Source organism: Protomyctophum parallelum (genome assembly GCF_964188405.1).
Source record: "Protomyctophum parallelum genome assembly, chromosome: 21".
NCBI classification, from domain to species: Eukaryota; Metazoa; Chordata; class Actinopteri; order Myctophiformes; family Myctophidae; genus Protomyctophum; species Protomyctophum parallelum.
The window spans coordinates 14,152,416-14,166,686 of record NC_139713.1 but is presented as its reverse complement, the minus strand read 5'-3'; the positions used below and the strand labels follow the sequence as shown (position 1 = coordinate 14,166,686).

General features: G+C 46.8%; 1 protein-coding gene across 1 annotated transcript in view; it reads left to right on the top strand.

Annotated features, from left to right (window-relative positions):
* The window catches only part of bcr (BCR activator of RhoGEF and GTPase), a gene marked incomplete at both ends in the record, with an annotated part of 99,372 nt that overhangs the window by 34,253 nt on the left and 50,848 nt on the right, over positions 1-14,271 (top strand). The window contains 1 exon segment of the mRNA XM_083794454.1: positions 6,314-6,516. Coding sequence (XP_083650580.1) covers positions 6,314-6,516 — 203 coding nt within the window.

Sequence of the window (14,271 nt, the reverse complement as noted above, 5' to 3'; positions counted from 1 at the left end):
ACAAAAAAGGCGACATCAATAAAAGAGAAGTGTGTGCAGGTGAGAAAAGAGACCCAGGGAGGGCTTATAATATGTGGTTCTCACCAAAGATAATATACAAATAGTAATATACAAATTATTATATATATATATATATAGACAAAGTAATCAAAGGTATGGAAAGTAACAAAAACAACAACAAATACATTATTTTCACGTGTGTGTGTGTGTGTGTGTGTGTGTGTGTGTGTGTGTGTGTGTGTGTGTGTGTGTGTGTGAGAGAGAGTGAGATATTCTAATTGCCCTGAATGCTCATTTCTCAATTCCACCTCCCTCCCCTCCCTCCACCAGACATGGAGGGAGGGAGGGGATGGAGGGGAGGGGTGGAGCATATATAGCTTTTGTCTTTTTCTTTCTGTCTCATCGTTCAATTCTGAAACAAAGAGATGAGTTTAACGCTGCGGGGGGGGTGGAGGGGGGGGGGGGGGGTTGCGTTTAAAGATACCAGATGCGTTACCGTGGCGATATGGTCCCAGCTTTGTATACCGGAAACGGAGCGAGCTGCTGCTGCTGCTCCGTTTCCACGGAGATTATCAGTGGCGGTGAGGCGGGCACAGCGCACACACACACACACGCGCTCGCACACACACACACGCACACGCACACACACAGTCTACCTGCAGGAAACGCGTCTAGTCGCTTGGTCTGACTCCAGTCCATGCCAGCGAGAGAGAGAGAAACTCATCAGCAGATGTCTAGAAGACGTTAACCCCATTCTGACCTGAGATCAGATTCATACGAGGTTTCCACTGGACACACTCTGGTCTGATGAACCCATTCTGACCTGAGATCAGATTCTAAAAATGTCAGTCGTTCTTCGATTTAAAAAAAATAGCAGACCTACAAGCTCGTAGCGCGCCACTCGGTGGCGCGCTATGAGTTTGTAGATCTGCTATTTTTCAATAGCTAAAGCACGACATGATGCTAACTCCAAAATGGGTTCCCGTTCAAATATCATGACGGTTTTCATAAAAGAAAATCTCTGTTTCTAGTTATGTCAGTGAGCGGTGCTCAAACCTTTTTCATGCCAATGATGACCCCAAAAAGTATCTGTATTTGGTCAGAATGGTTCATCAGACCAGTGTGTTGTCCAGTGGAAACCCTCGTATGAATCTGATCTCAGGTCAGAATGGGTTAAATATGGCAATACATCAACCTGGCAGCACTTATATCAAATGAACCGCTGTCAAGTGCCTATATATGTTGTCACGGGACCAACGGAATTAACGCTGCTATCGAGTTCAGTTGAATTTGATGACATGTCGCGCCCCCAAACCCCCCCCATTCAATCATCTGCTACCCCCCCCCCCCCCCCCCCCCCCCTTTCTCCGGTCCCCAATGTCTTCCTGCACTGCAAAAAAATCCAGAGTGTCGGTTTAACTTATCCTGCGAGTGAGGAAGATCGGTCCCTCTCGAGCTCCAGATTTGACGGTGTATATAATATGCTGTGTTTAAAACCCATTTTGGGGCCCAGGCCGTAGCGTAACGGTCTGGGCACCGGACTGGTGATCCAGTCGCGGTGTGCCGCGGGTTCGACTCCCGGACCCGACACGGCCTTTACCGCATGTCATCCCCCCATCTCTCTCCCGTTTCCTGTCAGCCTACTATCTGTCCCTTAAAAAATCAATAAAAGGCGTAAGCCGCAAAAAAATATCTTAAAAAAAAAAAAAAAAACCCATTTTGGGCCGGGAACCCCTTTTTGGTGTTTTAACCCATTCTGACCTGAGATCAGATTCTAAAAGTGTCTTCGATTTTTCAAAAATAGCAGACCTACAAGCTCGTATCGCGCCACCGAGTGGCGCGATACGAGCGATCAGAATGGGATAAAACATTGTGTTATAATTTAGCTATTGGGAAAAATAGCAGATCGAAAAAACACAAGCTCATACGAGCTTGTATAGCTCTGCTGTTTTTTTTTTTTAATCGTGTAAAATGTGGCACAAATCTTTGAATATATATTCTTTCAGAGTGAACGTTTTTTAACTAAAATCTTTGCTTCTGGGGGCGGGGGGGGGGGGGGGGTCCCTGGAACAACACATTATCAGATGGGGGTCGGCGGCCAAATACATATATTTTTGGGAGTCCTTATTAATTGACATGAAAAGGTTTGAGAACCACTGATATAGAAGCATTTATCCGAAAACTGTCATGATTTAGAAGACATTTGTAGAATCGTCCTCGGGTCTAAATGGGTTAAATGAATCGCATCTAAATTGGATATTTTGGGGTATATCTCTATGGGCTCGGTTGGGGGGGCGGAAAGGAGGGGTCCCCTCCCCTTTCAAAGCCCCCCTCCCTTTCCCTTGTCCCGTCACAGTCGTGCACGGCGTATACGTACACACGTGCACAGAGCAATGTCGATGCCGCTATAATTGGAGTGGCAGTCATGAAAACTGAGACATCTGCAGAAAAAAAGGGAAAGAAGAGCGCATGCGCACACGCACGCACGCAGACAGACAGACAGAGAGACAGACAGACAGACAGACAGACAGACAGACAGACAGACAGACAGACAGACAGAGCCATACACACACACTTACATTTACAGACAGACAGACAGACAGACAGACAGAGCCATACACACACACTTACATTTACAGACAGACAGACAGACAGACAGAGCCATACACACACACTTACATTTACAGACAGACAGACAGACAGACAGAGCCATACAGGCATACACACACACTTACATTTACAGACAGACAGACAGACAGACAGAGCCATACAGGCATACACACACACTTACATTTACAGACAGACAGACAGAGCCAAACACTCACACTTACATTTACAGACAGACAGACAGACAGAGCCATACACACACACTTACATTTACAGACAGACAGACAGACAGAGCCATACACACACACTTACATTTACAGACAGACAGACAGACAGAGCCATACACACACACTTACATTTACAGACAGACAGACAGAGCCAAACACACACACTTACATTTACCAGACAGACAGACAGACAGACAGAGCCATACACACACACTTACATTTACAGACAGACAGACAGACAGACAGAGCCATACACACACACTTACATTTACAGACAGACAGACAGACAGAGCCATACACACACACTTACATTTACAGACAGACAGACAGACAGAGCCATACACACACACTTACATTTGCATGCATACTCAGACAGACGTCCACTCACTCACCTTATCTTCCGGTTACAGACAGACCTGTCCCCCCCCCTCCAATGAGCTGGCCCCCCCTTTCCCCCACATCCACGGTGCAGGGCGGGGGGGGGGGGGGGGGGGGGGTGTTCCTTTTATTAAAAACCACCACCGTGATTATACTTTCTCATAGCCTGGACTGCTGGATTAAACAATAAATAAAAGGGGCCCTTCCGGACCACTGTATACCGTCACATGTGGGACCTGTGGGACTGGGGTGTGGCATAGTAAACGTATAGGTGCGGTGTGTGTGCATGTGCGTTGATATCGTCAGGACAGGGTTATATTGTGCTGTCGGGGTGAAATGGGGCTGAGGCCAGGCGTGTGCGTGTGCGTGCGCGTGCGTGTGTGTGTGTGTGTGTGTGTGTGTGTGTGTGTGTGTGTGTGTGTGTGTGTGTGTGTGTGTGTGTGTGTGTGTGTGTGTGTGTGTGTGTGTGTGTGTGTGTGTGTGTGTGTGTGTGTGTGTGTGTGTGTGTGTGTGTGTGTGTGTGTGTGTGTGTGTCGGGGTGGTGGAGGCCAATAAAGGCGTCAGATTGATGGTGTCCGTGCTGGGTGGGCGAGCAGCGCCGTGATGGGGGGTCTGTTTCTTTTCCTCCGTCGAGGATTCTCCGACGAGCGCTTTGGGAGAGACTCTCCTCTCTGAATATCTCCTCGTTGTCATTGCGTCGTCTATTTCGGTCTTTCCTTCTTTCTCTTTGTCTCATTTGTCTTCACGATCACTTCTTAACCCATTCTGACCTGAGATCAGATTCATACGAGGTTTCCACTGGACACACACTGGTCTGATTAACCCATTCTGACCTGAGATCAGATTCTTAAAAATGTCAGTCGTTCTTCGATTTTTCAAAAAATAGCAGACCTACAAGCTCGTAGCGCGCCACTCAGTGGCACGCTATGAGCTTGTAGATCTGCTATTTTCAGCATGCAACCAAGTGTAAAATGACTTGTACTGGATCTCTTGTCCACTAGTCCCTCCCTAACATTTTAGTCTAGTTTAAATCTGTTGACGAAATTGTCAATACATTTAGTTTTAGTCATAATAGCTTAGTTTTCATTTAGTTTCCATTTCCATTCCCGTCAGTGAAAAAAGGTCGACGAACAATTTTCGTCTCAGTTTTATTCGACAAAAACAAACACTGATTTATACAACGCCAACCTGCACATGGGGAGCAATTAGGGTTTCAGAGTCTTGCTCAAAGACACTTCGACACTAAGTCTGTCTATACTTAGTAAACTAACAAGTAGTTCACCTGGGTCAGCCATTTTTTCCCCCTCTACACCAAAGATATGCTGAAAATAGTCTATAACTAACCCATATACAGCAATAGGCCATTTTCTGTGAATGTTACCCACATAATTGGGTAGCTATAGGGTTCAAAGGGGTTAATGCTTACATTATTAAGCAATTTCCCCACAAATTGGGATTTACAGTAGATTTGCAGAGTATGCTGTACAGACAGACAGTGGACTCATTGACAGTTTGTGGGGTGTGTGTGTGTGCGTGCGTGCGCGTGCGTGCAGACAGAATGCTGATTGTTTTGGTGTCAACCGGAGAGCGTTCTTGCACGCACACACTTGCGCGCATGTGTGTGTGTGTTTGCGTGGGCGTCTGTATGAGTGCTTGTGTGAGTTTGAAGAGCAACATCCTTCTGATCTTAGTCATCTTTGACACTTTAGAAATATATGTCTTCCTCTTAATATCTTTGAATATATATTCTTTCAGAGCGAAAGTTTTTTTTTTTTCGACGTCGGGCCTAAACATAATTTCCTCTGCAAAGTCCTAGTAGTACAAAGTAGTACGGTTTAAATTAGAGATGTCGGCCCTTATTTGTCATATCGGGTCATATCGGTATCTGCGAATATGCCAGTCTAACACTGGGGTAAATACAATGTTGGGGCATCATGTGGAGTTTGCTTTGGAGTTAGCCCAAACTGCAAACTGCACTGTATGAGTGAGGAGTCTGCTATAAACACAACACGAGATATATTTACTGTATATATATATATATATATATATATATATATATATATATATATATATATATATAGCTAGATATCTATAAACACAGATCACACCACTGGTATCGGTATTCGTAATCGGTGTCGGCTGACACAGAAATTGTGGTATCGGGATCGGATCGGAAACGAAAAAAGTGTATCGAGACATTTCTAGTTGAAATCTGTTTTTTGCTCACTGTCTATACCTTCACTCGGAAATAATATAATATTGGTGGCTTAACGTTCTTATACCACGTAGAATTCCACTGATGTATGAATCCAGTTCACACGTCACAGGTTTACACAAGTATAGAAGTGGGTGAAATTCGCTTTTGTGCCTCTCTCTCTCTGTATCTGTCTCTGTCTCTCTCTGTCTCTCTCTGTCTCTGTCTCTCTCTGTCTCTGTCTCTGTCTCTGTCTCTGTCTCTCTCTGTCTCTGTCTCTGTCTCTGTCTCTGTCTCTCTCTCTCTCTCTGTCTCTGTCTCTGTCTCTGTCTCTGTCTCTGTCTCTGTCTCTGTCTCTGTCTCTGTCTCTGTCTCTGTCTCTGTCTCTGTCTCTGTCTCTGTCTCTGTCTCTCTCTGTCTCTGTATCTGTCTCTGTATCTGTCTCTGTCTCTGTCTCTGTCTCTGTCTGTCTCTGTCTCTCTCTCTCTCTGTCTCTGTCTCTCTCTGTATCTGTCTCTGTCTCTGTCTCTGTCTCTGTCTCTGTCTCTGTCTCTGTCTCTGTCTCTGTCTCTGTCTGTCTCTGTCTCTGTCTCTGTCTCTCTCTGTCTCTGTCTCTGTCTCTGTCTCTCTCTCTCTCTCTGTCTCTGTCTCTGTCTCTGTCTCTGTCTCTGTCTCTGTCTCTGTCTCTGTCTGTCTCTCTCTGTCTCTGTTTGGAAAAAAAGCTGGAATTTGCTCAAAGGCCGGTTCTCAGTCAAATCTTGGTCTAAAGTGGCTATAAACAGAGAAAATAAAAGTCACACGTGATCACGTATTCCTCTCTCTCCTTTTCCTTCTTTCTCTATTCGGTGTGTGTGTGTGTGTGTGTGTGTGTGTGTGTGTGTGTGTGTGTGTGTGTGTGTGCGGGCAGCAGACGGCCACCTGGCGGGAACCCCTCCCCCTCCCCCTCCCAGCTATGGGAGCTACGACGTGGAACGCGCCGAGGAGCAGCGGCGGCACCACGACGTCCTGCCGTACATCGACGACTCGCCGTCGTCCTCACCGCACCTCAGCTCCAAGAGCCGCAGCAGCCGCGACACGCTCTCCTCCGGCTCCCTGGAGTCCTCCAAGTCGGTCAGTATATATAAGGGGGGAGGGCATATAGTGTGACGCTTTCCAGTGGCGTGCACAGATAGACACTAGGGGGTGCTAGAGCACCCCCTGCCCTTTTGGCAATGTGCTCAAAAAAATAATAATAATAAAGTTTTTTTCTTTTTCTTACTTTTCAGTGTGTGGACCATGCGGTGACATTGATCAAATCTTGATGAAAAACGCTTCTACTATATTATTTAGGCCCCCACAATCTAAAGCTATGTTTCTATGTCAGTGGTTCTTCGATACAAAAATAAATAGCAGACCTACAAGCTCGTAGCGCGCCACCGAGTGGCGCGCTACGAGCTTGTAGATCTGCTATTTTTCAATAGCTAAAGTACCAAAATGGGTTCCCGCCCCAAAATGCGCAGCACAAGGTGCCGTTTTTTTTCACTTGAGCACCTGCCCCTCTAAATGTCTGTGCACGCCACTGTTGGGCGCCATCTTTCTGCCTACATGTAGGCTAGTATTAGCCTGATTATCAGACTGTAGCTTTCTTGAAGCTTCGGTCTGAGCGGGGAGGGGATTCGAATATCCCTCAACCAATAGCCATTGTTGTTGTTTTTCCCTCCTTCCTCATGTGTGTTGCGCTGTGTGATGATGACGCTGAAAACGGGCCCCTGCGGCGCTGATTGGTTGTTCGGTAGACCCACCCCCACCACCGATTCTCATTGGATAATACATTTTTGTACCGAAGAAAAGGTTCACAGCGCAACACCGGACCAAGAGACCACTCAGAGAGTCTGGGCTGGATCCAGGCTAGGCTAGTATAGGATGCTAGGCTACTTTGGTTGCCAGTCTGTAGTTCGTAAGTGTGCTTGTCAGTGACGCCGCTGGTGTGTATACTTTCACTGCAGTACACCATCTTCCATCTCTCTACTATCTTTGACATGTCACAACTCTTCTACTCTATGGCTCTGGATCGACGGCGGTATTATTATTATTATTATTGCCCGGGTGTTCTGATCTGATCGCTGCCCCCCCCCCACCCCTCACGTCAAAACAGTTGTCAATGATTCATACGAGATTCATACGAGGTTTCCACTGGACACACACTGGTCTGATGAACCCATTCAAAATGGTCTTTTGGTGTTGTGAGCATTCTGTTCTACTTTATCTATTGAAAAAGTCGTGAAAAAATGTGGAATGTTAAATAGTCTAGTCCCCGATATAATATAATACGACCCCTTTTATTAGGAGATTTCCATTGGAAGATAACTATTCTCCTATGCAGGCCAATTGGGTGAATGGAAACCGAATGATGGACAATTTCGTCAACAAATAAAAACTGGGGGGCACGGTGGCACAGTTGGTAGTGCTGTCGCCTCACAGCTTGAAGGTCCTGGGTTCGATTCCCGCTCGGGACGCTGTGGGCGCTGGCGGCGTGTTTCCTCCTCCGCGTCATCAGTGCCCATACCCGAAGGCGCGGTTGGCGAAAGGGCCTTTCTGTGTGGAGTTTGCATGTTCTCCCAGGTGTCCCCTAGGGTAGGTACCCTCACAAAAAACATGCAGTAAGCCTGGTCTCTAAACTGCCTCCCCCTGGCCAGCCGGGGCGCCTGATGGAGGGGAAAGGAACTGGTTGGAATAACGTGTTCCTTCCACGCGCTACGTCCAACCAGGGAAACTCCCCCCTGTCAGGTGTAAAAGGAGCAACTTGGACACTCAGGCATGAAGGAAGCATGAGTTCAAGTCCGTTGCTCTCCCCTTGTCCCCCATATATGGGGACTAGGTTGGTGGAGGGTGTGTAGAGCCCAGGATCACATTAGACGATTGACACAGGGGTGGAAAATGGGTTACAAAATCGTGGGATAAAAAAAAAAAGAAAAAAAAAAAAAAACTGGACTAAAATGTTAGGAAGGGACTAGTGGACAAGATAACTGAAAATATAGCCCATCTACAAGCTCACACAACGCGTCGCCCCCAAACCCCCTCAAAAATATACGTAAAACATATTAAAAAAAGCAGATCTACAAGCGCACAACGCGTCGCAATGTGACACGTTGTGCGCTTGTAGACACGGATGTATCGTTGAGCCCAGTGATAGCAAGGTGGGCTAATCTAGTCTAGTGTGGATGAGGAATCAAGCTGTTGGACAGTATTGATGGGAGAGAATTGAGCCCTGCTTATAGTTCATACTAGTCGCCGGAAATCAGTGATCCGGTGAAGACACTCATCCAGGGTATTACAGTATTAAGTAGAATTAACCTATCTCCTCTATCGCCCCCCTACCCCCCCCCCCCCCCACCCCTTCGCTCCTCTCTGGCCTCTCTGCCTCCCTCCATCCCCTTTTTCTTTTCTGCTCGTATATGAACAGAAAACCGGTGATGTATGACGTCTGCCGTTCTTCAAAGGTTACCATGGAGAGTCACACACACACACACATGCACACGCACACGCACACGCACACACACTCACTCACACATGGACCCACCGCTCACGTGAGCGTTCACCCATCCCCCATCGCAGTCAACCCGTCAGAATGCACATGGATGCATGCTGTGTTGCCAGCAAGGCACATGCAGGTTGTTGGCCGGCCGTATATAGCATAACGTCAGACGCAAGGTGTTTCTGCGATCAGCATAGCTCACAACGAGTCGCAGCGCAACGTGACAGAGTTTTACCGCGTTGGGGGGTCCCCGGAACATTCAGAATCCCCAGGAACGCGCACACTGGGCCCGGTTCACAGGGGGCCCGGTTCACAGGGGGCCCGGTTCACAGGGGGCCCGGTTCACAGGGGGCCCGGGTTCCGGCGAGCCTTCCCGCGTCCGAAACGGTCGAGAACTGACAGAGTTGTACCGTGTTGCAGCTTTCCGTGCTCGGACACAGAGACAGACATGTACGTACACGTACGTGTCTGACATAGGGACACACATAGCTGCGTAATGGAGCGGAGGCGCCGCTCAAAACTGTGTTGATTTCGTCGACTATAGTACTATATGACAAAGAATGTTCGTCGGCTACCTTTCTTCACTGACGAAAACTAAATGGAAACGACACGAAAACTAAGCTATGATGACTAAAACGGAGACTAAATATATTGATATATACATATATATATATACAGATCAGAGCATGTGAGCGGAGCGGAGCGCGGAGCGAGCGAGGAGCGGAGCGGGGGGATTTTGACGTGAGCGCGGAGCGGGTTTTTAAATGTGTCAGATTGACTTCCGGAGCGAGAACTGTCCTCCGCTCCGAGCCGCTCCGAGGCGCTCAATGCACACGGCACGGCTAATTTACATCATACTCCAAAAAAGACAGCATGTTGCTGCAACATGCGGTCTGAAACGAAGGCCTTCAGGTTTAATTAGCCAATTTCAGGAAAACAGCATTTTATTTTTCCCCCGTCATTTCTTTCTGCTGAGCGGAGCGGGCATCTGAGTGTAGCCTCGGAGCGAGCACGGAGCGGGGAGCGCTCCGTGCGTAAATGAAGGTGAGCGCTGAGCGAGCGAGGAGCGGCGTGGGGGGAGATGAACGTGAGCGCGGAGCGAGCGTAACAAAAGCCGTTGAGAGCGAAGAGCGGAATTATCGGCCGCTCCGCTCCGCTCACATGCTCTGATACAGATGAAAACTAGACTCAAATGTTAGGAAGGGATTATAGTGGACAAGATATCCAGTTAGTATCAAGTCATTTTACACTTGGTTGCGTGCTCAAAATAGCCGATCTAAGCATCCCTGCCTGCCTGTCATATAGATAGTGACGGATGGCTTGAATCCGCCAATGAATGACGTGCATGGCCCTGATACTGCAGACGACCTTTGAACGCAACATGTTTGCATGAGGACACTTCATGGGAGAAATATCTAGCGAAAGTGGAAGGCCTGCAACACTCGATGAAAGTCTTTTAGCACATGGGGCCCAATAGTACAGTGTTGTTTTCGTCGACTAAAACTAAGACTATACCTTTTTTCACTGACCAAAACTAAATAGAAATGAAATGACCAAATAAACTATGATGACTACAACTAAGACTAAATATACTGATAAAATTTTGTCAACAAATAAAAACTAGACTAAAATGTTAGGAAGGGACTATAGTGGACAAGAGATCCAGTATAAGTCATTTTACACTTGGTTGCATGCTGAAAATAGCAGATCTACAAGCAGGGAACCGAGCTTGTACATCTGCTATTTTCAGCAAGTGTAAAATCAGTCATTACGACGGCATCAAGTACCGACAAAATAAATTTTAGTCGACTAAATCAACTGTTGATTTAGTCGACTAAAATCTTATGACATTTAGTCGACTGAAACTAGACTTAACACTAAAACATTCCGGGTGACTAAACTGTGACTAAAGCTAAATGAAAACTATTCGAGGGACTATGACTAAATTTGCAATTTGCTGCCAAAAACAACAGTGCAATAATAGTATAATGGAAATGAAGCAGTACTGTATATATAGCCTCACGCTAAAGCTCTCTCCTCTGAATGAACTGTCTCTGCCCTGCTCTGCTAATTACCAGTGATTGAAACCACCCTTGCTCATCAGCAGATCAGGCTTCAGCTGTTCAGAGGTTAAAGTGACCTTAGTCAATCAATCAAACAATAAATCACCTCAATACACATTGAAACAAAGTAGAAACACATAGACACATGAAATTGACATGAAACAATACATGTCCCCTTTTCACATGGCTCATCTACCTCTCATGGACAAGCAACGGACGCATGCTGACACTTGAAGCATCCAGGCTTTCACATCCACGCACGCCACGGGCGCACGCACACACACACACACACACGCACAAACACACACACGCACGCACGCACGCACGAGCGCACACATCTGGGCATAAGCGCTGCACAAGAAGTGCACGCCGGTTTCACATGGCACATGCAGTCTGTGCAGATTCAGAAGAATTATCTTGAGTAAACACATGTCTTATAGAAATAACATCCGTGAACGAAATGAACGCTGTAGCACCGTGTGCGAGCGTGCGTGTGCAGTTTGTGTGTGTGTGTGTGTGTGTGTGTGTGTGTGTGTGTGTGTGTGTGTGTGTGTTTTCAAGGTTGGGAACGGCTAACAGCTAAGAGCCAGTTAAACTAATTCCGCAACCATAAAACGCGGTTATTTTCTCCGGCACACAGACATGCCTTTCAATAACCGCTTCGCAAATGGAATTACCAGCGTCCTTCGTTCTCCTCCAGACAGTCCCTCCTCCAAAGCAGCCTCCGTTAAACTGATGAGTCAGGCACGAGGGGGCCAGCGATTGGCTGTCAAACTGACGAGTCAGGACCGAGGGGGCCAGCGATTGGCCGTCAGACTGACGAGTCAGGGCCGAGGGGGCCAGCGATTGGCTCGTCGTTGACCTATAGCGCTCGCTGTGAGGTCAGCGTCATGCTTCATGGCTAGTGGCTGTTGATGCTGATCAGTGTTGATTTTGGCAGCAGATTTTTATTTTAGTTTTAGTCATAACAGTCTCTTGAATAGTTTTCATTTAGTCTAGTTTTAGTCGAGTAAATATCAGAAGATTGTAGTCGTCTAAATATGCAGTTGATTTACTCAATCTACAGTTGATCTAAGCTTGTAGATCGGCTATTTTCAACAAGTGTAAAATGAGTCATTGCGACGTGCAACAAGGCCCGCCAAAATCCATTTTAGTCGACTAAATCAACCGTAGATTTAGTCAACTTAAAACCTTATGACGTGTAAAATGTATGTTCATTTAACCCATTTTGGGGCGGGAACCCATTTTGGTGCTAGCATTATTTATGTTATGCTTTAGCTATTGAAAAAATTGAAAAATAGCAGATCTACAAGCTCATACGAGCTTACGAGCTTGTAGGTCTGCTATTTTTGAAAAATCGAAGAACGACTGACATAGCTTTTTCAGAAAACTGTCAGGTCAAAATGGGTTAACTCTGAGACACTCTCTGCGTTACAGACGCAAAGGGTCCATTTGGTTCCAAACTATCATTTAGCATGGGCGGACCCCCCCCCCCCCCCTCCCACCCCCCTGGAACTCCCTCCAAGGACCCCTGGGGGTCCCCAGACACCACCTTGGCAACCGCTGTGCTAATAGGAGGTCAGAGCCAAATCCAACATATGCCCCGTCTCCTCTCCAGCCAACCAGGCTTTAGTTAGTCATGCCCGTTTGGCTCCAAGCCAATCGTATGCTGCAGCCCCGAAACGTCTAGACCAATCAGGCTCAACCGTGGCCGCCGTCCATGTGTCACAACCTGAGCCGGGCCAATAAGAGCCGAGATTAACTATAGTGCCAGCAATTGATTATGAATGAATAAATAGGCCATTTTGTGCATTGTGGATTATTTGGTATTGAAATGTGAAAATATATATACACGTGTGTGTGTGTGTGTGTGTGTGTGTGTGTGTGTGTGTGTGTGTGTGTGTGCGCAAAACGATACGACACATAGTAAACGTTTTCATTTCGATATACTTTGATTCTTGAAATGAAAGTTGATTTCTTTCCCCCCGATTGCATTCACTATATCGTAACCCTTAATCAGACCAGTGTGTGTCCAGTGGAAACCTCGTATGAATCTGATCTCAGGTCAGAATGGGTTCATTGAAATATGTTAAAAAGTGGCATCCAGACTGCCACTTGAAATAAGGTGACTTGATAACGTGATATTTTGTGTTCTTGCTGTGCACAAAAACGTTGGTAGCATAAATGAAATGTATACCTACCTATTCCATCCCCCCCCCCCCCCCCCCCATTCCAAGTGCATTTGCCTTATATGTAACGCCAGCTCCGCTATCCCAAAGCCCCCTCAGGTACAGTATAGGCTACATATTTAAACTATTTTCAGCAATGATATAATCATTTTGTCGGTGGGTATAGATCATGTTGAGCTGGTCCTTTTGAAAGTGTGGCCACCCCTGCTATAGCTAATGAACTCCCATGAAGCCCTGGACCATTCCCTAATCATCACCCAGCTATAGGCCTTCTCAGTCCACTGAGGTCCTGGCTGGCCTCTGCTTCGTTGCGGTGGCCATGGAGACAGATTTCAGCCTCATTCACCTCCCGTTTGACCGCCATCCAAGACGGTGTAAAACACCAAAAGAGGTTCCTACTTCCTGCCCAAAATGGGTTAAGCATTATGTTATACTTTTAGCTGTTTAGCTGATCTACAAGCGCTATATGAGCTTGTAGTTCTGCTATTTTTTGAAAACATAGAAACATGGGGGGGGGGGGGGGGGGGGTTCAGAAAAAAAAATATGAGCTACTTTGGCTATTGATGACCAACAAAGTATAGAAGGGTTTTAAGTGGTTAAATACATGCATATGTGCCCGCATTATCCAAGTCTACACTGTTACACTTGCACGTGAGCGCATACGCACACACACACACACACACACACACACACACACACACACACACACACACACACACACACACACACACTGAGAACAGTCCCGCATCTCAGGGCGCATAGTTTGGTTGGCTCTCATCGTTGTCTGCTCCATGCATTCTCCACATTCTCTCCCATGCCATGGTGCCCTGACTCACGCACACGCACGCACACACACACACACACACACACACACACACACACACACACACACACACACACACTGTATTCAGTGTCTCACCGAACAGCCTCAGGTAGTTTGGCAGAGATGTTGAGTTCAAAGGGTCGAAGGCAGCTGTAGACCCAGCAGCACACACTGAGTAACATCCAGAGTGTTTATGCTCTTCCACACGGAAGAGCATAAAGATGGTAAATGCATTAAACGAACACTTCTACCTTTCCCTTTTCCTGACACAAAATG